The sequence below is a fragment of the Bombus fervidus genome, chromosome 5 (genome assembly GCF_041682495.2).
Source record: "Bombus fervidus isolate BK054 chromosome 5, iyBomFerv1, whole genome shotgun sequence".
Classification (NCBI taxonomy): Eukaryota; Metazoa; Arthropoda; class Insecta; order Hymenoptera; family Apidae; genus Bombus; species Bombus fervidus.
In genome coordinates, this window is record NC_091521.1 from 6,751,272 (window position 1) to 6,776,689 (window position 25,418).

At 28.3% G+C, this 25,418-nt stretch overlaps 1 protein-coding gene and 1 long non-coding RNA gene across 5 annotated transcripts; both read left to right on the forward strand.

Moving 5' to 3' along the window:
* The first annotated feature begins 215 nt into the window (after window positions 1-215).
* Vha100-1 (V-type ATPase subunit a family protein Vha100-1) lies at window positions 216-24,289 on the forward strand. Of its 4 annotated transcripts, none has more exons than XM_072004500.1 (11): window positions 216-589; window positions 2,690-2,995; window positions 10,150-10,262; window positions 19,706-19,832; window positions 19,937-20,113; window positions 21,580-21,792; window positions 21,870-22,638; window positions 22,714-22,946; window positions 23,043-23,259; window positions 23,345-23,516; window positions 23,661-24,289. In XM_072004500.1, exons 1-11 carry the CDS (start codon window positions 473-475, stop codon window positions 23,761-23,763), a joined length of 2,547 nt encoding a protein of 848 aa, XP_071860601.1. In that variant the 5' UTR covers window positions 216-472; the 3' UTR covers window positions 23,764-24,289. The 4 variants fall into 4 exon arrangements, with proteins under 4 accessions (XP_071860601.1, XP_071860604.1, XP_071860605.1 ...); XM_072004503.1 differs by having other exon boundaries at window positions 10,177-10,262; XM_072004504.1 differs by lacking the exon at window positions 10,150-10,262 and adding an exon at window positions 11,262-11,314.
* Window positions 11,321-16,761, forward strand: LOC139987803 (uncharacterized). Its single transcript, XR_011799941.1, has 2 exons — window positions 11,321-13,283; window positions 13,992-16,761. It is a non-coding gene; the product is annotated as an uncharacterized lncRNA (long non-coding RNA).
* Window positions 24,290-25,418: the final 1,129 nt, after the last annotated feature.

Consider the following 25,418-nt stretch of genomic DNA (forward strand, 5'->3'; position numbering starts at 1 on the left):
AAATAAAATATTTTGTAGAATCTTCTTACTTTTAATTTGAATTTGAAAATTTTTTAATATCATATAATGGTTATATGTCGATATTTAATTTCATTAAACTTAATATTTTTTATAAGAATATTTTTTATAAGTCTTGTTATAAGCAGTGGTTTCCTATCTTTCTAGTTTCATTTCTCTATGGATTGTCGCTAGTGTAGTTTCTGGGCGTTAACTAAAAATGCGAGTGGCAACGACAACATACCTTCAACTTGTGATTTATGCCTTACCTCGTGACTACCTTATTGATTACTTCTGTAATCGAAATCGAAAAGTTGGTGTTCTGTTAAACGTTCAGTGGATGCGGTCGCGTTTGTAGCAGTGTGATTTCTTAGTAAATTTATCTTATTCCCTTCGATTTTACTTTAAAATTTCGTTTCCTACAACGCTCGAAATTATTTTAACCTAAAAATATCGGCTCCTATTAGAATCAAATATGGGATCGCTTTTTCGAAGCGAGCAGATGACCTTGTGTCAACTCTTTTTACAAAGTGAAGCAGCTTATGCATGTGTCTCGGAACTCGGCGAACTTGGCCTTGTCCAATTTCGAGATGTAAGTTTTTTATTGTTGCCGTAATTATATTTCTGAGATTTCCGTATACCACTTCTGTGAAAAATGTTCAATTCTTAAATTAATGAACAATGAAAACATACACGTCGAATAAGATATTTAGCAAAGAATTAACATTTTGTTATAATAAAGGTTTATTTCTTTCAATTCTCTTGTGAAAATATCCAGATTTTAGATTCTATGTTTAAGCATTATACTATTATGTTACCAAGAATAGCATTTACAATGCATGCCACTTAATATAAAGAACTACAAATTTTGATATCAAAATCACAGAATTTGTATATGTATATTGTATAGATTGTATGTATGAATTTATATGTCACTTTTTCTTAGAAGAAAAAAGGAAGTTGATTTAAGTGGCTATGTCTCACTAGTGTAATATTTCCCATTCCATGATAGGACTTGGAGACTATAAAGCAAGAATATATACATATTTAGAGTTTCAAGAATTATATAAATGGAGATATTATTGTATTTATTGATGTTAAAGTGAAAGATCAAGTTATTGAAGAAAGTTTATTGAAAAGCATAAAATATATTCATTTCAATAAAATGGATGTATTTAATTCTTTTGTTACTATGTCTGTATGTAAGTTCTAAAAGAATTAAATTGAAAATTAAGTTATTTCCTTCTCTTATGAGAAAAATATTTTTACGAAATTTTACCAAAGAATGTAAAAAGTCAAGTTCTTAAGAAGGAGCTGAAGCATGTCAGTCAGATAACATTTTAGATAGTAGGAATAGTTATATTGTAATACAGGAATAAAAATTATATACAATTAATTTGTCATTTATTTGCGTATTTGGTTATTACTCACTAAAAATAACTAATTTAGGTTCATACAGGTATGCTGATCCAGCAAATTCAGGTTGTATGTTGTAATTACAAAGATATAATTTTTTTGTAAGCATCATACTTTTTCTGTTATTTGATAAAGTATTAATAAAATGTTTCATAAAGTTTATGTGTGAGAATCTTTTGCATATTTTGCTTAGTACAGTAATAAAAATAAATAAAGAGTGGACAAATATAATATTAAAAGAAAAATCTTATAAATGATATATGTAGTACTTATGGTACAAATTCTTTTTTATTAACTGATTATCGATACAGTAAGAAATCATGGAAGGTAATTGGAATCATAAACCTGATTACATACAATATAGTATAATTAACATAAGCTATTAATAATTAACAAATAAAGGTAATTAAGAAAAGAACAGAAAATCGAATAATTCTACATGAATAATAAGTAAAAACAATCAATGCAAATTTGTACAAAGTTTCGTTTTCGAACAGGATTTGTCTGATAAAAGACTGGGTTATAAATTATACAAATAATATAGTATTAAAACTAAAGAGTATAGTATTATAAGATTACTTGCTAATTTCTATCTATATCTATATCTATGTTTGTAAATATTGACAGTGATATAATCTAAAAAAATACAGTAACTCTCTATATATATATTAATTATTTTTATTATTACGAATATTCTTGAAAGTGGATTTATCGTGTAGTGACTAATGTTTCATCCTATAAATGACGTAACGTTAAGCAACAATATCATTATATTTTTTTATTTCTTGCTACAAAAATAATTGTTTCGATAATATCATTTAATCGATAGGATTAGGAGATTAAGATGAGGTCAAATACAAATCCAAACGGATTATTTCGAATTAAATAGAGACATGAATTGTACAACTTTTTACATTCTACTAGGCGAAATTTTTAATAATTTAAATGAAAAAGAAATTTATTGAAATTTACAAGATATCTAGAAGTTATGGAACAAATCGAAGTGTGCTAATTCTTTATGCTAAAAAGATCGAAAAATCATAATTACAATCGAATTTGCTTTTGAGTCAAAATAAATGAATTTTATGCACACATGCATAGTATTAGATTAGTAGTATAGTAGTATAGTAGTGGATCACGTAGTATAAAAAACTACTAATTTTTATAACACAACTAAAATTATGACTACTTGTACCAATTACGTATTTAGTTTAAGCCTAACGAAATAACATTTGGAGTAGTTTCATATACTAATTTAATTATATGTTTCGTGTAGCTTAATCCTGATGTCAATGCCTTCCAACGAAAATTCGTTAATGAAGTGCGTCGTTGCGATGAAATGGAACGAAAGCTACGATACTTGGAAAAAGAAATCAAAAAGGACGGTATACCAATGCTTGATACTGGGGAAAATCCAGAAGCTCCGCAACCCAGGGAAATGATAGATCTCGAAGCAACGTTTGAAAAATTAGAAAATGAATTACGGGAAGTTAATCAGAATGCGGAAACTCTGAAACGTAATTTCTTGGAACTGACCGAACTAAAGCATATACTTAGGAAAACGCAGGTTTTCTTCGATGAGGTAAGAATGCCTTTTTTAAAACTTAAACATAAAATACCGTAGTTTATAAATTATCTTAAATATGTAAGAAGTATTTTACATAGTATTGCATTTTTTCCTAACCTGCACGAGAAACAAATATATAAGTAAAACAAATATCACTATTTATGAAGTTCACTATACATATATATATATATATTATAGTAATATACAGAAAGAGGCACGTAGTTTGGATTATTTCAATAATTTTGTAAATAATAACTTTCCTGGAAATTTTAATTCCAAGAGGATACATAATTTGAAGGGGACTCTATGACTACATTATTCAGTCCTTTCTAATCACTTAAACATACAACACTTCAAGCATACTTTTAATTCTTCATCAAATATATTGCTTTTAATAAAAGATATAAGTAGTGTTAATTGATATTGTAAATACATGACGATTCTGTGTTCTACTACATACTGCTATGGTTAAACATTAAATGTTTAACATGTCTGAAAATGAAGTGTTCAACATGATTGAGTTTGTTTTGGCATTGCCCGCATCTCTTGTAATAAAAAGACGTTTAATTCCAATTGAATAAACCTGGATAGTTCTTGTAATTTTGAAAATTACAGTGATAACAAAAAGTCATATAATGGAACATGCGCTCCCTGTTGAATTATGTAACAATCGTGTGAACCAATTTCCGTTGAAATCATTATTTATGAAGTTATCGAACTGTTCGCAGTAGAGTGCTTCGTCTTGTATATTTATATGAGATTTAAATAATGAATGAAAGAAAAATGTGATGGGTAATTTTATACGATAAAATAATATGAAGGTTAAGAATAACGAAGTAACTCACGATTGAAGCTTCAATCTTCAATTGTAAATGTTTAAAAGTTCAAGCACGAAGCGTATAAAATTCAGTAATCCGTTAAATATCCTTGTCGATGATGGATCCTTGTCAAATTATTGAATTTACAACGCTTTTTAACTGAACTTTTAAATATTTTTAACTGAAGCACGAAGTTCCAATCGCAATTCTATTGTTCCCGATCTTTACTTTATTGTGTCCTATAAAACTGTTTTTTAAATATTTTTCACTTGTTGCATAATACTCTGTGTATGGATGTATAATGAATCGTAAAAAATAGGGAAATTGAATGTCTTTTATAATTAACTCATAATGAGTATAGCTTAGAGTTAGAATCGGCAAATTTTACTTTTTAAAGAATGTTTTTTTAATTATTCTAACTATTACGATTGAAGCCATGGAATATTCAGTTAGGACATTAACGTGTGGTTCTATGTAAAAAGAATTTGGACAAAATTATTTCTAAAAGGAAGAGATAATATTTATCTAGTTATCTGTGACAATCATCAAAATTATTTTCTAAATTAAAAGTGGCATCTGTGTATCCTATTTTTTTGCAATACATTATGCACATATAAATACATATTTTACTGTGCAACTGATGTTATCAAGAAGACACATCGGATACATGATACATTCATGATACATGAGAATAAAATGAACACAACGAGCATATAGATTTTATTATCTCAATTTTTTTTTTCTGTCAAGGATGCGAAATATTATCCTTCGTCCTTTTTCTTATTATAAAACGCTTCTGGTCATTAAAACATATATATTCTAAGCTGTTTTTTAAATGCCTTTTTCCGCAAAAAAATATTAATTCACTTAATGTATTTACTTCTTTACACCGAATAGTTTCTTAAAAATCGATATTCTAGAATTCATATGTTAGCATATTTACTTATAAAAGATTAAGCTTTATATTATACACACACACGCACACGCCTACACATTAATTATTTACTCCCTTCATACGAGACCGGCAATGAGATAATTCATTTAAAAAACAATGAGTTTTGCCTTTTGTTTTTCAACACCATATGAACAATCACGATGCTTAAACTACTACATTTTTGTTAATTTTTATAATTTATAAATTTTGTTATATACATATATATATAATTTAATTTATCTAAATAATGTTTAGATAATATTTATAAACGTTTAGTATATTAATAAGTGGCAGTACTTTTGGTACGTATACAATTTTCTAGTATTTTAGTTCACATAAATGTAATGCTTCAACTGGTATAAATAACTTTGTGATCAAGCGTAATACGTGATATTGCATTACTACAATAAATAATATATAAATGTTATATAAATTTCGCTTCTATATACCGCGCGTGCGATGACAATGCTTTGATTAAGAAAAACGGTAAATGGTTATTCGTTTAATAGCCTACTATTTATTTTACTACTCAGTATTTTGAATAATTATTTATAAAGTTTGATCTATAATACAAATTGATGTTTAACTTGCTACTAGTATTGGTCCATAGATGAACTTCTCGTAGATAAATATCCATATAAACAAATGCTTTCATGGTAATTTTTTGCTGAAAAGTTTTATGGGTACAAATGTAAGAACAAAATTACTCATTAAATGAAGTATGGTTCTTTAATGTATGCAATGAATTAAAGTGCATGATAATGAAGGTTGCGTAATTTGTGTTTGACATCAATATCATCTGTCGTAATTGCTTCGCAATTTTGTGTAACGGAAACAAGATTATTTTACCAAATACAAAGTAATAATCATAAAAATGAAATTCTAATGCTATGGACATGAAGCTGTTTTTGTTTTGTATTACTAATGGTACTATTGAGTGATTTTAGGACTATTAATGTGTTAGTGTTGCCAACTAACCAAATTGCAGAATTGCAAAGGACACAAGTCACCGTATAAGCCCTATCTCCCTGATCCTTTATATTCCTATTATTTTCATAAGAAATTTACGAATTTCCAATATACTTTATCGTTAATTGTTTTGTTAAACGTTTATGGTTGGTTACATAACATTCATTTAAAACATATTGAGTCGGCACGAAATTTCTGAAGTTCCCGGAATTCTTATTCTTATAAGTTTTAAAATTAAGACGCCTTATTTTATGTGTGTGTATATATCTATATATATGCAGGATGCCCCTGAAGTATGTTGATTGCTACTTTAAGGAGGATAGTAAAGCAAGCAAACAAAAATGAACAAATTTTTCAATAATATTGCAATGTATTGATAAGAAACTGTCAAATACGTCAATGTTTAGAATTAGTAACATTATGTGATGTACTGTGAAACAAGTGGTTTACACAGGCACAAGAGAAATTGTAAAACTCCATATAATTGCTAGTAAAACTTCTAATACACTGTAAATGTATTACAAGAAAATAATGTATTTATGAATTAATCCAGTTTACCTACAAATCTCCTTAAAGGAGATAATCTTTCTCAGAGGAACTGCGTATCTTAATAGGGTAATTAATCATTTTTAATGAAATTAACATAGAATTTTAATATAAATTATTCATTTAAAAAATATTTTTTATTGCAATTATCTGTATGATATAATTTATGATGTAGCTAACTCTAACTATTAAATTTGTAATTTGTTATTTTCTCTATGTGTAATGACTTATATTATAATCGGTTTCATTAATTTTAAAACTTAATACAAAATATATCCCATAGTCCATATATTCATAGCAATTTTATTATATAAACCATTTAAAACGTAGAAAAAATTCAATTACAAAAAAATTAATTTTATATTTATTAAACTTGTTTTGTATGTACAAAGTATATTGTATAATTGAAAGTACAATTACATTTTGTCAACAAATAATATCCTGTTTCTGTAATAGAAATCCTTCACTTGTACATATAATGAATAGTTTAATAATGTATATTAATTTTTGGTCAGAATTTGACGATATAAGTGAATCTTTATGTAGCATTATATTGTAGGTTTCCAACTTTTAATAGAGGGTATCAACTTGGTGCTTGGAATGTTGAACATTACAAATTAGCATGCATATGGGTAATTAGAGAATGACAATTTATTATATTTAAAAAGTCCAAAATAATATCCTTATTTAATAATCTTTTTGCATGAAGCATGTGAAATATTGTAAATATTACATGTATATACAGAGCGTCAATTTGACATGTGCATGCGAAAAAATTTTATAGGCAAAAATTTCCCATGGAAAAAGAAGGTAAACCTGTATAATTTTGCTAAAATATCTTCTTTTTCATCACAGAATGTTGAAACACAAATTTTACAGAAAAATTAAACAAGATGCAGTTAAACAGTACATATGTATTAAAATATTTCTTATTGTTATTTACGGTTGAAAATTATTATATTCAATCTCTGTCCCTCAGATTACTTAAATATTTTTAAAAATTAATAAGCTCATTCAAATAATAAATAATTTCAATAAAGCAACGACGGATGTACGAATAATGTAATTTATATCTAAAATCGACATATATATGTATATAATGTTTGACAACCTTTGTTGTTATCTAAACGATGCATTAAATGGATTAAATATTGGGGAAACGATATAATGGAAAGCAGTTTCTTCTTAATTACAAAAAGATTTAAAAAGATATACTTTTCTATAGAAAATGCATTTTACACATGAAATATCACATGTGAAAAATATAATTATATTGTTCTTTTCAAATAGAGACGTATACTTCGTAGATAAATCGATACCTTTTGTCATTTTATTCATAAAACGATTAAGATGATTTAAAGTAACAGCTACTATTGTTAAAGATGCTTAAATATTATTTTAGTACATTGTAAAGATTTCATATATATTTCATTTATTGTTTTCGTGCATATTATGATTTATGATCGTTTATGTATTTTATAGAATTAAATGGTATTTGAGGTATTGTGCAACATCTCGTTCATTATGCTCAGCATCGTACTGTCAGTGTTCTAAATTCAATCAAATTCGTGGATAAACATTATCACGTAAATTTAAAAGATGTTATCATTATAAAGATACAGATTAAGTAACAATATTAAAATATCACTTTACTCGTTATTACTAAATCTTATATAATAATTTATATTTCCTCTGTGTATGTGGATTTTGTATATTGTATCGCGTATTTTCATTGGGCCAATTAACCCTTTCACTACTATGAACACAATGTTCGCGTTTGCTAAAATAATTTTCAGTAAAACGTGAAGAAATATTCAAGATTATTTATATAAAAATATAAAACATGTAAAAAAGGTATAAAAAGTATTACATCTATAACATTGTTAATTAGATAATTTAATATATACACCAACAAAATTGCTATCAGAGCAACTCTATTAAACGGAGTGTGTGTATACGTTAGTAGTATGCATTCCATACAGTCATCTGTAGAATATACATCCCGTACGGAGATCAGTAGAATATATCTTCTTGTACAGACATTACACGTTTCATACAGACAAGTTCAATAGGCTATATAAGTAGAATATGTTTTTCGACACAACGAGTCGTAGCGAAAGGGTTAAGCATTCCATCATTTTCTATGAAAATTAATGTGTACATTCGTTCGTCCTTAAAATTTCTGATGAAATTCTTTTATCATTTAGGGAAAATTGGCAGAATTGTTTGCGTTTTATGTCATCTCTTGTTGCATGTAATATAAATCTAAAATTTGTGTGATTTAAAAGTTTGCCAGAGGTTGAACATATATTTTTGTTCATACGTGTTAGGACATCTCTGGAAAAGTCATTAGGGAATTATAAACATTTTTAAAAATTTATTATTATTCTATCTGGAATCATTGATTATAAGAAATCCATATATACAATATTTTGGTTAAAACTCAACTATTTGTAAAATTAGATAGTTTTCTTGTCCATGTCCGTAGATATTTCAACCTTCGTATTTTTAGATATTCTATTGTAATTATTTTTATTTGTTGCAATATATAATTTTACAACAATAAATATTAATTATTTAATAAATCAGATTCAGATTTTCGATAGACTTTTCAGAGTTTCCTATTTTGTCGTAACACCGTAACACTGAGAAATAATTCTTTTTTTTTTTTTATAATAAATTTCCTGTTGTGTTTTGAATTGCTATGTCGCACGAATACAAAGTTCTGACCAATTAATCGTGAAAATGTGGCTTAATTATGTTCTTTAGTAAGATCAACGGTGTCCTAATACTTATGAAAATAATGTATGTTGAATTTTTTCGGTATTTACCATGCCATAGGGTTTACATCTTATTATTTTTAGAGTTCATGAACGCGTATTGTGTAATTGAACCTTAATCTCCATTTTGTAAGAGAATGTTTATATTAGTTGTTGATGCTGTTTGGTATTTTCCATCATATATTCTTGCAATATTTCTAGAAATGCTATCGCAGAGGTCATAAAAATACTTTATTGTTGTTAGTAAAATGTTAGATTTCAATTCTTGTAGGTTTCGTATTTTCGTTATTACATATTGGCAGTCATTTGATATTGATGTGAACTGAATAAAAGCACTCGTTTAAAATATCTTACGATCATCGTCTTTATTATTTTACTTTGATTTTATTACTTTGATATGTGTAATAAAACATACTTTCAGACTTGTAATTATAAATATGTTTACTTAAATGGTAAATTATGACATGTGCCACTAAACTATATTTAAATTTATTTATTAGAATGATTTACATAGAGTACATATTTCGAGTATATAGTTCGCAATTTTTTTAAGGAGATTAAGGAGATGTTCTTGATTGATTTTAAGTATACTGTTGAACATTTCCTATTTGCTATGATTCAGTAAAATTGTTTCATCAACACCGATTAATTATTATTTTTCTTAGCCAGTAAAAATAAAAAAAGAAATTACAAAAATAATAATACAGATGAAAATTCTTAATTCTAAATATACCATATCATTTGGTCAAGTAAAAATTAATACTACCATGACCTATGGCTCTGAAGAGATTATTTTTGATACAAAGAAGTAACAAACTTTTTTACACATTTTAGCAAATACTATTCATCACAGCAATGAGTTCAATTTTTTTGACATCCTGTATTATATATAATATATACAAGAAGTACGAATTATTTTATATACTTAATTTTTTTTATAAATTTTTAATTATCGATTATATTGGAGCATCCCAATTATTATCCTATTAAAAAAAATTGAGAACCGCCATCCGTGTACAGAGTGGTGAATTGAATAAGTATGTTAACAAATGGTTAAAAAGGAAAATAAAAAGAAATAACGGGAGATAGGGCGAAAGAGAGGTGACATGTGTCTGTTGCCAGGCTGAGCATGGAGGTGTCGTGTCGCAGATGGCAGACCCCAGCCGTGAGGAAGAACAAGTCACTCTCTTGGGTGAAGAGGGCCTCCGCGCTGGCGGCCAGGCTCTCAAGCTCGGGTAATTAAATGTGGTGTAAATTCGAACAATGTAGAGCGTGATGATTCGTAAAATTTCGCATAACAAATACTAAGTACATACATTATGATTTATAGTGCAAGTAAAATTGTATACAGAGAATTTTATTTGTTTTTTAATATTTTCGTTAATATCTCTGTCACTTTTTATGTATCTATAAACTTCCTCTTTTTTAAAAATTTTGTAATAATATGTTTCTCTCAAAATATTTTGCTTTTTTTCATTTTCATGTTTATAAATCTTTCTTCTTTTTAATTTGTTATTTTTTAAAGTTACTTTATAATAATCATATAATAATCATTCTTCTACTGTCTTACTAGCTTGGAGGCATATAAATAATACTGAAGATGTTGTGCACACGAATACAAGTTACTTTAAGTAAGAATTCATTGATTGTACTGACATTTCGTGAGAACTATTCGTGTAAATGCAAGTAACGGAGATATTAAAATAGTTAGCGTAACTTAAAAATCTTGAACAACTCTAAATCGTTTCTTCTTAGAAGAATAATATTGCAGTATATCAACTCGTAATAAATTAATGAATTATACTATAAATACTATATGTTGTCCACGTAAATCACTCCAATAATTAAATGCAATAATCATTGTGGAAGGAACATAATCTTTAATTTGAAATTTAGAAAGAAATCCTTGCGTTCTACATTTGAGACACCAGTGACTAAAAATCATATTAGTACGACATAAATGTTCTATAGATTTAGCTGTGATTTAAAACTCCTACTAAATTTTTTTATTTGTTTTTTAATTTTTGGAATATAAAACGAATAGTGACCGCTACAAATGAATTATTAAATCTATGGACACATTTGTACATACATTTTAATCGAGTTAGAATTTATTAATCCATAATCTGCAAATATTGCAGAGCTTTACATCAATGTTGTCTGTGCTATTAGGCTATATATAAATCTAGATTTAAGTAGAAGGCATGATGCGTCAGTGTGTTCTGTGGTTACAGCACCTGTATACTACGGCAGACACCATAGGATCACACTATAGGAATCCCCTCAGGCAAGCTGTTATCAACCGTTATTTGCATTTGCAAATCTGTTTTGCTCAGTGTTTTTTTTTTTTTTTTTCTTTTTGTCTGTAGTTACCTAAAATCCTTTAGCTCAGAAAGAGCACTAATATTACAGTCGCTGAAACATTTGCTAACAATAAGTCTTATAGAGACAACAATTAAAAGCACTATTAGCTTAAGAAAATACATATAAAAATTTATTATCAGTGGCAATATTCACGTGCTTGTTAATGTAGGAGCATTTATTCGTTGCTTGAAAAAAAATGTATTAAAGTGTTACGATAACAATTAATTTATTAATTATAAACTAAGAGATAGAGAGTTATATGGTATTGCGTATTAAAATTTGAATCAAGTAGAATCTAAAATGGAAATAAAATAGAAATGAAAGTTTAAATGATCTAGTATGACAGAACAGACAAATCAGTATTATTTTCAGAAATATTCAATGTTAATTTTTTGACCTTATAACATTTTTATTAATTTTCTCTTACAATAAAGCGATGACCTGATCCGGTTATCATTCGATAAAATCACCCTGTTTATATATATGTTTAGTATGTGTGTAGTATATATATATACAGATACTAAATAATAAAAAATATATATATGTGTGTGTGTGTGTATATATATTACAATGCATTCATTTAGTTATGTATGTACATGTTAAGAATTTTAATTTAAATCTTGCACAAATTGAAATACACTATATGTAAAATTGTAAATACATCTACACATGTATATACTATGTCATTAATAATACTAACATTGTTTAAACTCTGCAAAAAGTATTGCTTCTGCCAAATGTATACCCGAAATATCTAATACGAAGATTTATGTTTAATCGACGATATTTGATATTGATTTATTTAAGACTAATTCTGTATAAGACTTCATTCTTTTAATTGGTAATCAAAGGAAAGATAAAAAACAACGGGATCTATTTATCGACTTTATCTAATATCATTTTTATAGATAAGTGCACAGCGAATTATTTTTTTCAAGCATCGAAATGTGAAATTGCCTTATTTTTACGGTTGCGTACGTACAATAAATTGAAAAAATAAGCAGTAACGCTCCGTTAATATTAAAATATTGAAGTCCGATTTAAACAAGAAATTCGTAACAAATTTTGAATCTTAAAATCTTTTTATCGTAGGTCAATAAAACAAATAGAGAACAGAATCGTGGTGATTTCATTTTTAATATTCGAAATTAACTTTTGGACCGACTGAACTGATATAACATGACAGTTGAATAAGACATAGCTGTACAATTTTTAATTAATTTTTATTTAAATATGTACATCAAGTTTTACGTTTAGAAGCTTTTCTTTTCTCTATACATTATACTGTCAGTTTTTACAAAGTTATTTTTTGTAATCTATTATCCCAATTAGTAAGAATTGTTTATTTGCACTCCGTAGAAATGAGAGACAATTATAAAGATTCTTGCTTTGGCGACTTTAAATGCTCTTTAAAGACAAATGCGACTGTTTGCTTAATTAAATAACATTCACTTATTTATCAAAGTCCCTAATTCTAAGATGTGTGTTAAATTGTTACTGAAACAAATTAAGTTAAAAAGTACACTATATAACAGTTGATACAGTTTGACGTTATTCACATGTAACATATGTATTTAAAAATTGGTTAAAACACATTCAAACTGTATCGAATATTCTGGTAACGATAACAATACTGAAATAATATATGTGAGTCCGTTCATTCATTATTTATTTAGCTTCAACGTGAATAACAGTAATGATGATAGTGTGGCCATGGGTATGTATAGATGCGTGCGCTTACGCGCCTACACGAATATCAAAAAAAGAGCCTTGATCGTTTCTCATTTGAGAAATCGATTTGAAAATACGAGTAAAGTTAGGAGTCTGGCTTGCAGCATCGTTATTTAAACATCCCGATCGATTACAGCTATTGTTGTTGGCAATAATTTAAGGTGAGTCGTAAATTCAACTGGTGTCAAATATTTATACTTCGTGATTTTAGATATGCTCAGTTTGAAATTGAGATTTAAACTGTATTAAATAGGTTAATCTGTTCATTGAAAATACTCATGCAATTTCAAGTAAATATTAATGACTATGTAACAGCAATGGTTTTATAATATCATAGGAGGAGCCCTGAAGTATTTTAAAGTAAACGTTTAGTTGCTACTCATAATTTTCAATACTAAAGTCAATCCTGTATTTTTAATATTTTACGAAGATCGACAAAAATGTTTAAAGTTGATATTAATAATTAGTAAATCCGTTCTATATTCTCTATATCTTTTAATAAGGCTTACGGTGAAGAGCCAGAGTTTAGATACTCAAGCAAAGGCAACTTACGCTGCTATTTCGTGGTGGGAAAGTTATAGCTCTTTTTAAAATTCTCGTGAACACAAATAGTCATCAAATATTTGGCCAAATATTTATAAATTTATAAATAGCCAAAATATGTTTGGCCATTGTTCATATGCTTCAACTAGATTTTGTAATAACGAAAAAACACATTTTGTGTATACTGTTTGGTAACTTTTAACTTATTTAGTTCCTCACCTCTAGATACAGCTTTGTTATGAGTTTCTTATTGTAATAACATTAAGCTTCTAAAAATACGTCTGATGTTTACTATTCTATCGTAGCTGTAGTTTTTACGCTTACAGATTGCCCCACCACAGAACATTGCCATATCTGACATATAGTATGTACTTCGTATATAGGCACATACATGGCTCTAAAAGTGAAATCTCACTTTGCTTGTCCTTCTATATTTAGACACAAAGCTCATCCTGTCGCACACTTTTTGGTATGTGATTGAATTTACAACTCGTTTCTCTTTAATATTCGTCTTTTATATATTTTAAAAATCTAAAATAGTAAGATCTAAATAGTAAACAAATTATATAAAATGTAAATGATATGAAGCTTATTATTTTAAAGCTCGTACGGCACGTTAAATACATACAATTGTATTTGAACCAAGTTTTGAATTCGAAATGTTACAAAAGGCTTTTATTAACCGGACAATGTAATAACAATATTTAATAATGCATTGTGGTTGAATGTTAAGGATGAAAACATCAGCAAATTTTGTAGTTTCGTTATTCAAGTAATTATTTCAGCCAAAAACATACAACACTAAGAATAGAATTCGTGTAATTAATTAAAATAGTCAATTTACATTTCCTATAGCATAAATAATTATAATTAATTTCATTTCATAACTTGAATCATTTTTTTTCATAAATTCATCCTTATCCCTCGATCTACAAAGCGACTGACCAGTTATGGACGATACTACTGTATATGTATATTCGCTTATCGTATATTATATGTGTATATGTCGGGAAGGGGTAAACTGGTAAGTGGTAAGCTTCTGATATGTTTGTTTTGCATGCTATGTATTGATTCTTATGATTATTGTTTATTCCTCGAAACCTAATCTAACAGCATCCAACAGGTAACAAAAACCTTTCATTATCCAACCAAAACAGACAGATCACTGTATTTATGCTATTGTATTACTCGCACCGTAGGTTATAAATCTTTCTGTTCAATTTTATACCTGAATTTGCTAAATGAAAATCATAACTACAAAGGAAACTATAAAACAAAAATAGTATATATATATAAGACGACTCATTTTACCCACTTCATGATTAACTTATTTCGAAGAATATATTGAAGGGTAACCAAAATATGAGTCTTAGATTTTAAAGAAAGACTCTAAAATAAACGAGAACAATGATTTCTAAAAATAAATACGTTTCTAAATAAAAGTGCTGACCTGTATGTATATTTTATCACGCCTAAATGAATTAAATTGGCATTGTGGCCGATTTCTAGAAACCTTCTAAATATATTTAGTTACAATCTAATATTACTTGAATTTTGAATGATATAACTACATAACTGAAATTATTTTCAAATTATTTATTGAATAAGAATCGTTGTGTACATGATATTTCTGTATTTCTTCTTTTTTTATTTTTGGTTGTCTTTCCTTTTCTACTTTTCTTTTCTCTTTCTTCGTATATTCGCTCTACGACCTGGTTAATTCAATATTGAACCAACTGTTCTTGAAATTAATTCGAATGGATTTTCGAATTCGTACTACCTACGCTACGACATAAATAAATACATATGATGTTTCTTACAGAGTACCATCGCAAAGTGATAATCGTTAATTTTTATGAAATTCGGATATAAAATGGTTTCTCAATAAAAATGATATTCACTCTTGAGGTTGTGAAACCTATTTAGCATAATACTAAGCCAAACAATTTTAATTGAAGTAAAAGTTGGAAATTAGTGATTATCACTTGAAATTGTCACCACTAGTCCTTAGACCATAAACAAGATTTATATAGATAAGATTACATTTCGTCACCATCACAAACAACATTTTTTTTCCTTCAAGTTCCTATACAGGTTTAAAAAAAAGAAATTTATGGACGCATGATCCATTAATATATGTATTCAGGGAGTAACAATTACAATTAAATAAACAATAAATTTCCTTTTACTCGATATTGACGATTATTCTAGAAAAAGAGAAGGAGGATCTTTTCAAAGCTCAGAATGGTATAGGTAGAGCAATTTATTTACAAGACAGTTTTCAGATTTCATGAGAATTAACTTAATTATTTTTTTTCTCTTCACATTTCCCACAAGTGTCGTAAAATTCTAATAAATAAAAATCATCTAATAAATACACGTAAGAATAGTTTACTACCTAATTTGACATAGTGCCATTGAAGACAACAATTTACATTTACACAATTGAATACCTCATTGTAACAATAGAAAAGCAATAAAATATTATTTATTATCTTAAGCGCACTATTATCATAAATATTTGCTTTTCTATTTATTTGATGTTTCGCGATTTAATGATGCGACTGCGTTGAATTAACGAGGTCATTTTGTATTGATGGTGAATTAATAATTGATATTTAGCATAATCGATATTAACAGCTTCAATATATAATGTAACACTGTATAGTAATTCATATTTAGTTGAAAATATAACCGATTTAAGATATCTTTGTAACCTTAAAAATACTTCCTCTGGTCTTATTATAGAAGCAGTTACTATACATATCTCGCAATTTACTGGTACCCACCACTATAGACAAAAATTAAAAAGTTGAAATTAATCTTTATGGTAGAATACACTACTAAAGTACACTACTATTAGTACACTACTAAGTAGAATGTATATTATGCTAAAAATCGGTCGTTATACTCTTTAACATTTATATTACTTTATTCCTTATACAAGGGGAGTAGGCTCGGAAATATTTATATAATATATGATATGATATGATAATGATTTATATAATATGATCAATATGATATTCATTTGAAGTGTAACATTATTATTAAAAAATGTATCGCGTGGTGAAAGAAATTATATTGTCTAAAACTGAACACATTCGATCTATCGCTTACTAATTGTAAGAAATATTAGTGCCTGTTGCTGCTTAAATGTATATATATATATATATATATATATTCAAAGCAATTCCTTTTCTATTTCTGCAAAATTGGAACCAGTAAATTTCCTAAAATACGAGCCATTAAAGATATCTTTAATCTTATTCCTGCGTGTGTAAAACGTAAGGGAACTTACGCAACAACAATATGGCGTTGGAGCATTATAGTGATGTCTAGTGTGCTAATGTGGTTGTGTCTTGTCTGTTGTGTCGTCAGCAAGAGCACGCAGGCTTGAATCCTACCGAGTCCATGACACGTGCATTGATTAGTGATGATAATATCGCCCGCCAGACTGCCCTTGGTCCTGTCCAACTGGGGTACGTACTCCTACTAGTAAATCCTTCCCATATCGTTATTATATCCTTCTAAATTCATTCAGTACGAATATATTAATAATTTTATCATTTTTGAAACTTTTATATCTAGCACCGTTTTTTATCACAGAGTTTCCAATTGTATCTAGCAAATTTTAAACTACTGTTTTATCCGTATAAGGTGTGCAGGATGAAGTCAGGGTGGGTGGTATGCAAACGATGAATAAACCGAAAATATGGAATAAAATGTTTTCTTGAACTCACATTCGATTCATCGAACGTGAACCACAATGATTGACTCTTTAGCTTTCTTTTAATTTTAGTTTGTAACTAGTGAGCGATGAAAATATCATAAGAAACAGTAATTGCGAATTTTTTAACAATTCTATACATAAACTTTTTCAAAACTGCAGGAGATTTACACTGTATTTTGAATAATTAAATTCGCTATCAATATTGCCATTCCTCGAAGAGTAGCAAACTACATATAAAAAAACTTCTATATTTTTTACTTTCGAGTCATTTTTATACATAGAATTCTTACCTGCCCGGATCATCCTGTATGTCGCAACCTAAACAACCTAAACATAATATCGTAAATGTTTTTGTTACTTTTGAAGTCGTGAGAAGAAAATTGCTTAACAATAACATCAAAGAAATAAGAGTAAAATTATATAGAAGATGCTTATTAAAAGTTCAGATTGTTTTAGCCACATTAAACATTTTTAAATAGCCAATAAATTTAAATATGTTATAGCGACTTGACGAGTAACAGGAATATTTAATTATATAAATGGGACATTTTCTGTAATAGGCAAATGTAATTTGGTCAATTTTGCTCATGCATATACAAAATGATTATGGTCAGCATTTCCAGTTTCTGCAAAATCGTAAGAATTATAGAAACATTTGTTAATAATGATTTTATAGCTTTCAAGGAATTTTTACTATAACTTTAACAACTTTATGATGGTTTGAGTGTCTTTTTATGTGTGCGTAGACGAGTTCTGTAATATGCATATACACTGTTTACGTAAATTCAACATGATTATGATCCAAAGTATCTTGTTTCTTTTTTTCATCGTACACTTACAAACTATATAATATAATTACTAATTCAAAAAAAACAACCATAAAATAATATTGAAAAATATGAATTGAAGTACAAAACAGATGATCGTTGAAAAGTAAATCAATTTTCACATGATGAATCAAATAAACTTGCACACTGTAATTTTTATACATGTGTGTTTATGTATTTACTAGGATGTCATTGTTTTATACCGAAATCTTTTTCATTTTGTTCTTCAGAATTGTTTTAACCCATCAAATAATTTTTTTAATATTTGAGTTTGATCGAAGAATAAAAACATATACACCCTTAATATTTTACATGTAAAATTTTATGCATTCTATAATATTTGTAAAAAGACTTTCAGCCATCTACAAATAAGAATCATCCATAGAGCTTATACATAAAACTTACTATTTTTCTTTAACACGATACCATTAAAACATAGCTTTTGCATGTGAAGTATTCTACATTGTATTTTTTTATACTTCTCGAAATAAAACAACTTTCTTTACTATAATAGATTTCTGTCCCTTTTTTTAACAAAACACACTTTCTATACTCCCATAATGTGGTATTCAATTTTATCATTTCAATCATATGCATGTTGTTTTATTTCAACAGTATATACACACATTTAATTAGATTAAAGTTTAAATGATCATATTAAAACTTAATATGCAAACTAATCCTAATTTATTCAATAATATTATAATAAACGCTTACTAAAAGTCACCGCTATAAGACATATTCTTTCTTTCTTTTCGAATATCGTCCGTGGTTATCACTTTTCATTTGGACGCACTAAACTTCTTTATTTTGAAATTTTAAGCACATACAACGTTGGATAAGCCATTCGTTTAGTACGTTTTCATTGAACATATGCTACTATTGTTGTTGCTATCATTCTTATTACAATCATTATTCCCATTGTTAGCGTCATCCCTTCATCATGATGGCATTATTATCACTATCATCATCATTTTTGTTATTATTTTTATTAACATTATATATACATGTATACATAATGCGTTTATTGAATTTTATTGTACTCGAAAATTATGATATATTCATATATGATGAATCAAGCAACGTTTATGACTAAAAAGAACCATGGCTACAAAGATCATCATTCTTCAACAATAATAAGGTTAAGTAACAATTAATGAATTTAAGATATAAAAAAATATAAACGATACAGGTTGAAAGTATAATATCTATAACGTAGTATATTAACCTTGGAAACTCATATAACTTGAGCGATATATGGCGGCATACGATATATGCATATACAAACGATTTTCAATGTAAATCGTTGATGTACATTATTATTACGTTTATGTTAAATTTAAGGTGTTTTAAAATATTTATACATACGCACAAACATACGTGTATAGTGTATATGTATAATTAATGGTGTCATGTCTTTATTTTCATTCATTTACAATTTTTCCGTGATACGCGTATCTTACTAAAATTATTCTTTAAATAGATTCGTGGCAGGAGTTATCCTACGAGAACGTATTCCAGCATTTGAACGTATGCTTTGGCGAGCATGCCGTGGTAATGTATTCCTGCGTCAAGCAGAGATTGAAACCCCTCTGGAAGATCCTTCAACGGTAGGTCTTCTCTTCTACATCCTTATAAAATCGATCGTCTTTAAAGATTTTTTAGCAAATGTAAAAATGTATTTAAAAACATATATTGTTATATGCTTTTATAGGGAGATCAAGTCTTTAAGTCTGTATTCATCATATTCTTCCAAGGAGATCAATTGAAAACTCGAGTTAAAAAGATTTGCGAAGGATTTAGAGCTACTTTATATCCTTGTCCTGAAGCACCCGCTGATCGTCGTGAGATGGCTATGGGAGTTATGACTCGAATTGAAGATTTAAATACAGTTAGTTACTTCCTTTTTTTAAAATAATAAAAATATGCCAGAATTAACACGATATTTATGAAAACATTGTTTATGATCTCACCGTCTATCTCGATTACAATAGATGATCAAAGTATTCCCTATATAGACTTCTATACAATTATACAATTTTAATTACAGCGAAATTTTACGCCATTTTGTTACTCTACAATTCTCCTTTCATTTTTATTAAACGTTCTATTTACTTATTGTTACGTCGCGTGAGTCGGTACCTGCGACGTCCCTCATGGTCAGGCCGCCGAGGCCTGCACATCGTCACACTGACCCGCAATAAACCCAAGGAATCACTATAAAAAAAAAAAAAAAAAAAAAAAAAAAACATGTATTTTCGTCCAGTCGCGGGGAGACAGTCGCGTTATAGCGCGTCAACGGGAGTCGTAAATTCCCGCTACGATTGCACGAATCGACACCACGAATTAGACGATCCCTTTATTTCTTGTGGGAGAATAAGGGGTGATTGGGTTGGAATATAACTGGATTTCACAGTTATATTATATATATATTTATTTATACTGGATTACACTACTAGATGTGAACAGACCGTGTTTGGAAAGCGTGTTGATGAACCCGAAGGTTGCTAGACGTGGTAGTTATAGAGGCGAGAACTTGACTGACATGTTAGAACTTGAAGTTGACTGTCCGAGCACTAGTAGAACAGTGGACTTGACTGTCCAAGGGATCTTAGAGCAGTGCTTGACTGTCTGAGGGTTAGTAGAACAGTGATTGACCCGTCTCGTACTATTTAGGAAGAAAGCTCGTCGTGGGTGTATCCTTGATGAACTAAGAACGCGGATTCGTAGTTCACACTTTTCGGTAGAAAAGTGAGGGTAACGATCCGCGATGCCCATTGGGTATTCCCAATGTTAATGAATTAAATACGAGGGGACAGTCCTCGGCAAATATGAATCACGTTTGTTTCTGTCCTCGGCAAATATGAATCACGTTTGTTTCTGTCCTTGGGAAAAACCCACTACCTCGCTGGGCAAACCTTCGCTTTCTCCGTAATGAGTACGAGCGTGCAATAAACCTAAGGACCCATTTAAGGGACCACTCATAAGCCGAATGTGTGTAAAGAATGCAATTTTATTGTTAACAGATGTGGGCTATGGTGATTCCTTGGGTTTATTGCGGGTCAGTGTGACGATGTGCAGGCCTCGGCGGCCTGACCATGAGGGACGTCGCAGGTACCGACTCACGCGACGTAACACTTATCGTTTCATGAAACATATTTGATGATACATATGAAGATACTTCTGAAATTATGCGGAATAATCAGAATACTATATCTATATATATTTAATATATATTTGTGTTATTTTTATATATAATATATATATTATTAATTTATATATAATTTAATATATATATTAATTTATATTTGTGTTATGAAAACTAATCATATCTCTCTCTACCATAATTCAATGTAGGTTCTTGGACAAACTCAAGATCATCGACATCGTGTCCTAGTAGCCGCTGCAAAAAATATTAAGAATTGGTTTGTGAAAGTTCGCAAAATCAAAGCAATCTATCATACTTTAAATTTATTTAATTTGGATGTTACGCAAAAGTGTCTAATCGCTGAATGTTGGGTTCCTGTGCTAGACATTGAAACAATACAATTAGCATTGCGTCGTGGAACTGTAATTATTTATATATTTTTTAAATAATGCCATATTGTCATTTTTAACTGAAAATTTTATAGAAATGTACATTTTAGGAACGGAGTGGAAGTTCTGTACCACCGATTTTAAATCGTATGGCAACGTTTGAAGATCCGCCTACTTATAATCGGACCAATAAATTTACCAAAGGTTTCCAAGCTCTGGTAGATGCATATGGAGTAGCCTCTTACAGAGAAATGAATCCATCTCCTTACACTATTATAACATTTCCATTCTTATTTGCTGTTATGTTTGGTGATACTGGGCATGGCTTAATTATGTTTCTCTTTGGTGGATGGATGGTATTAAAAGAAAAACCATTGGCTGCAAAGAAATCTGATAATGAAATTTGGAATATCTTCTTTGGTGGTCGATATATCATTTTTCTAATGGGCTTATTTTCAATGTATACTGGACTTATATACAATGACATATTTTCTAAATCATTAAATATCTTTGGGTCATATTGGAAAATCAATTATAATATTTCAACGATAATCACAAATAAGGAGTTGCAATTAAATCCTAGTGATACAGAGCAATATTTACAAATTCCATATCCTTTAGGAATGGATCCTGTGTGGCAATTAGCAGAGAATAAAATTATTTTTCTAAATTCATACAAAATGAAAATATCTATCATTTTTGGAGTCATACATATGTTGTTTGGTGTGATAATTGGTCTATGGAACCATATGTATTTCAGAAGACAGTTGAGCATAGTTTGTGAATTTGTCCCCCAAATTATTTTCCTAATATTTCTTTTCCTTTACATGGTATTGCTTATGTTTATTAAATGGATTAGCTATGGTCCTAATAGCGATAGTAAGTAATATGTTATATGTAATACAAACATATACTATAATATTATTATATTATGATACTTATTATTATTTTTAGAAACAGATCCAGCACATGGACCTTTCTGTGCACCATCAGTATTAATTACATTTATTAACATGGTATTATTCAAGCCTGGTGTTGCACCAGCCAAAGAATGTAGCCCCTGGATGTACAGTGGGCAAAATGGATTCCAATCGTTCCTCGTTGTAGTAGCTGTTCTTTGCATTCCATGGATGTTATTGGCAAAACCTGTTTCAATGATGTACAGTAGAAAGAAACAACATTATCAGGTTACATTTCAAATTCATCATAAGTATTTTAAATTCGTATTTTTTATAATACATATAGATAAACTTTTCTTTTGTTCTTCTTTGTTTACACATTAGTTAAACAATCATGGTACAGAAAATGGTGACATAGAAGGTGCTGTTGATGCTATACAACCAGTAAGTGGAATTCCTCAAGGAGGTCACAAAGAAGAAGAGGAGGATATGAGTGAAGTATTTATTCATCAGGGCATTCATACCATTGAATATGTTCTTGGTAGTGTATCTCACACTGCATCCTATCTTCGTTTATGGGCCTTATCTCTTGCCCATGCACGTAAGTTTAAAAATTAATATGTTTATTGTTCCATAATTTATAGCAGATATATTTTACTAGATTTACATTTATTAATTATATATAGAATTATCAGAAGTATTGTGGAATATGGTAATGAGAAATGGGTTAACTCAAGAAGGTTGGTCAGGAGGTATCATTTTATGGGCTGTATTTGCATTTTGGGCTGTTTTAACTGTCGGCATTCTAGTTCTTATGGAAGGCTTATCAGCTTTCTTACATACACTTCGACTTCATTGGTATGTTGAACAAAATCATCGTTATATTTAAGAAATTTCTATATTACTATACTATATTATACTTTAAGGATAATATAGAATACAAACTACCTTTTTAAATAAAATAAATGTTTTTCTGACTAAAAATTTCATACTCTATTATAGGGTCGAATTTCAAAGCAAATTTTATGCTGGACAAGGATACGGCTTCCAACCATTTTCGTTTGAAATTATTTTGGATGCAGCCCAATCTACTGCAGAAGATTAAAGTATATTACTTCACAATACAAAGTTTCACTTATTCCATATACTATCAGTGGACTTGTTCTTCATAAGTATAGAAAACATAAAAGTAATAATATTATGACATTCTCATGCCAATAGAATTTTAACAAGTCTCTAAAGTGTTATCATGTTAATATTATGTTTAAATAAATTAAATAATTTTTATTCTGTAATCATGTTTCAAAATTTATTTAACGTACTATTTCTATTATGTGCAACAATAATTAAAATTATATTTAATCATATTTTTTCATTACACAATTAAAGATTGCTTGGAATGTTGTAATTCTTTAAAGAAACTTTCACTAGACAATGCTTATGGAATTTACAAAGATATAAATGGTATAAGCTATAACTGGATCTGAGGTAGAAAAAGCAACTATAATTATATGCATATCGTGTATTTAGCTATTATTATAATTATACACATATATGTCATAAATTGTAACTTATATCATTTTATTATTGCATTCCTATCTGTTACGTAATAAACAATGAACAGTACAAAAGCTTTGTATTTAATTTATTGAAGTAATATTTTCAGTACTTTGTTATATTACAATACACAGACGCATTACACAGAACATACACAGAAGATACATAGATGTATAACATAATGAAATATCGGTATGTGTATTGACATAGCCACTATTATCAGCAGATTTCTTATACTGTAAACGTCAGATTGAATTCATATTAACAATTTATAATTGATTGTATATCACTTTCTATTCACGTCTATTAGATTCTAGATCTATTGTAACAATAACAAATTCTCTTTCAGGAAAAGACACTTTAATTTCTCAATTAAATTGAAATCTTTTGTTCGTGTTGTCAATGGAAAAGTTTGAAGAAGATTCTTCACAGGAATCTTCCAAGTCATCGTTTATTATATTTGAATTAAGACCATTGATTTGTTCTATTAGATCATCTTCAATCAAAGTAATATGTTCAACGAGGGTCGTGGCAAATTTCGATCGTGTTGTACAAATCTTCCAATGTTGTAATACAAGTATTACGTTATTCAATGATTTCTTTAAAATGTCTTGCTGGTAGCCACGATTGAAAACTCAGATATCAAAATTTCCTGCTTAAATTTATATATCAAAATTCATTTTATAGCGTTTACCATAATTAACAACATAAATTAATAAAACAGAAAAATGTACATATACATATTTTAAGGTAAGAAAAAAGAATTATATATTATCTTTATTTTAATAATATACCTAAGGAGATTAATTATTTCATAAATATAAACATAAGTAAAATAAATATATAGCTTTTCTATATACAAAGCTACTGGAATTATATTTCTATAATTATCAATTTTATTGTAGCATATAGCATTTTTGTTATTATCTTTTAGACGGATTTATTGTATCTTAATAACGTAACTATTTTTAAATTATGTCATATAGAATAATGATGCAATATTTTCTTCAAAAAAATTTATTTATTTTTGTCACATTAACTTTAAATTCGTTTATAAAAAAAATCTAGTTGAATGATATTTGTGCAATTGTTTATTATCGTACAATATAATGTTTTGTTTAGTGTGCCTTCTTTTATATACTTCTTAATACAATAAAAAATGAATGTTATGGTTTGCAGAGATAATTTGAAATTCACAAATAA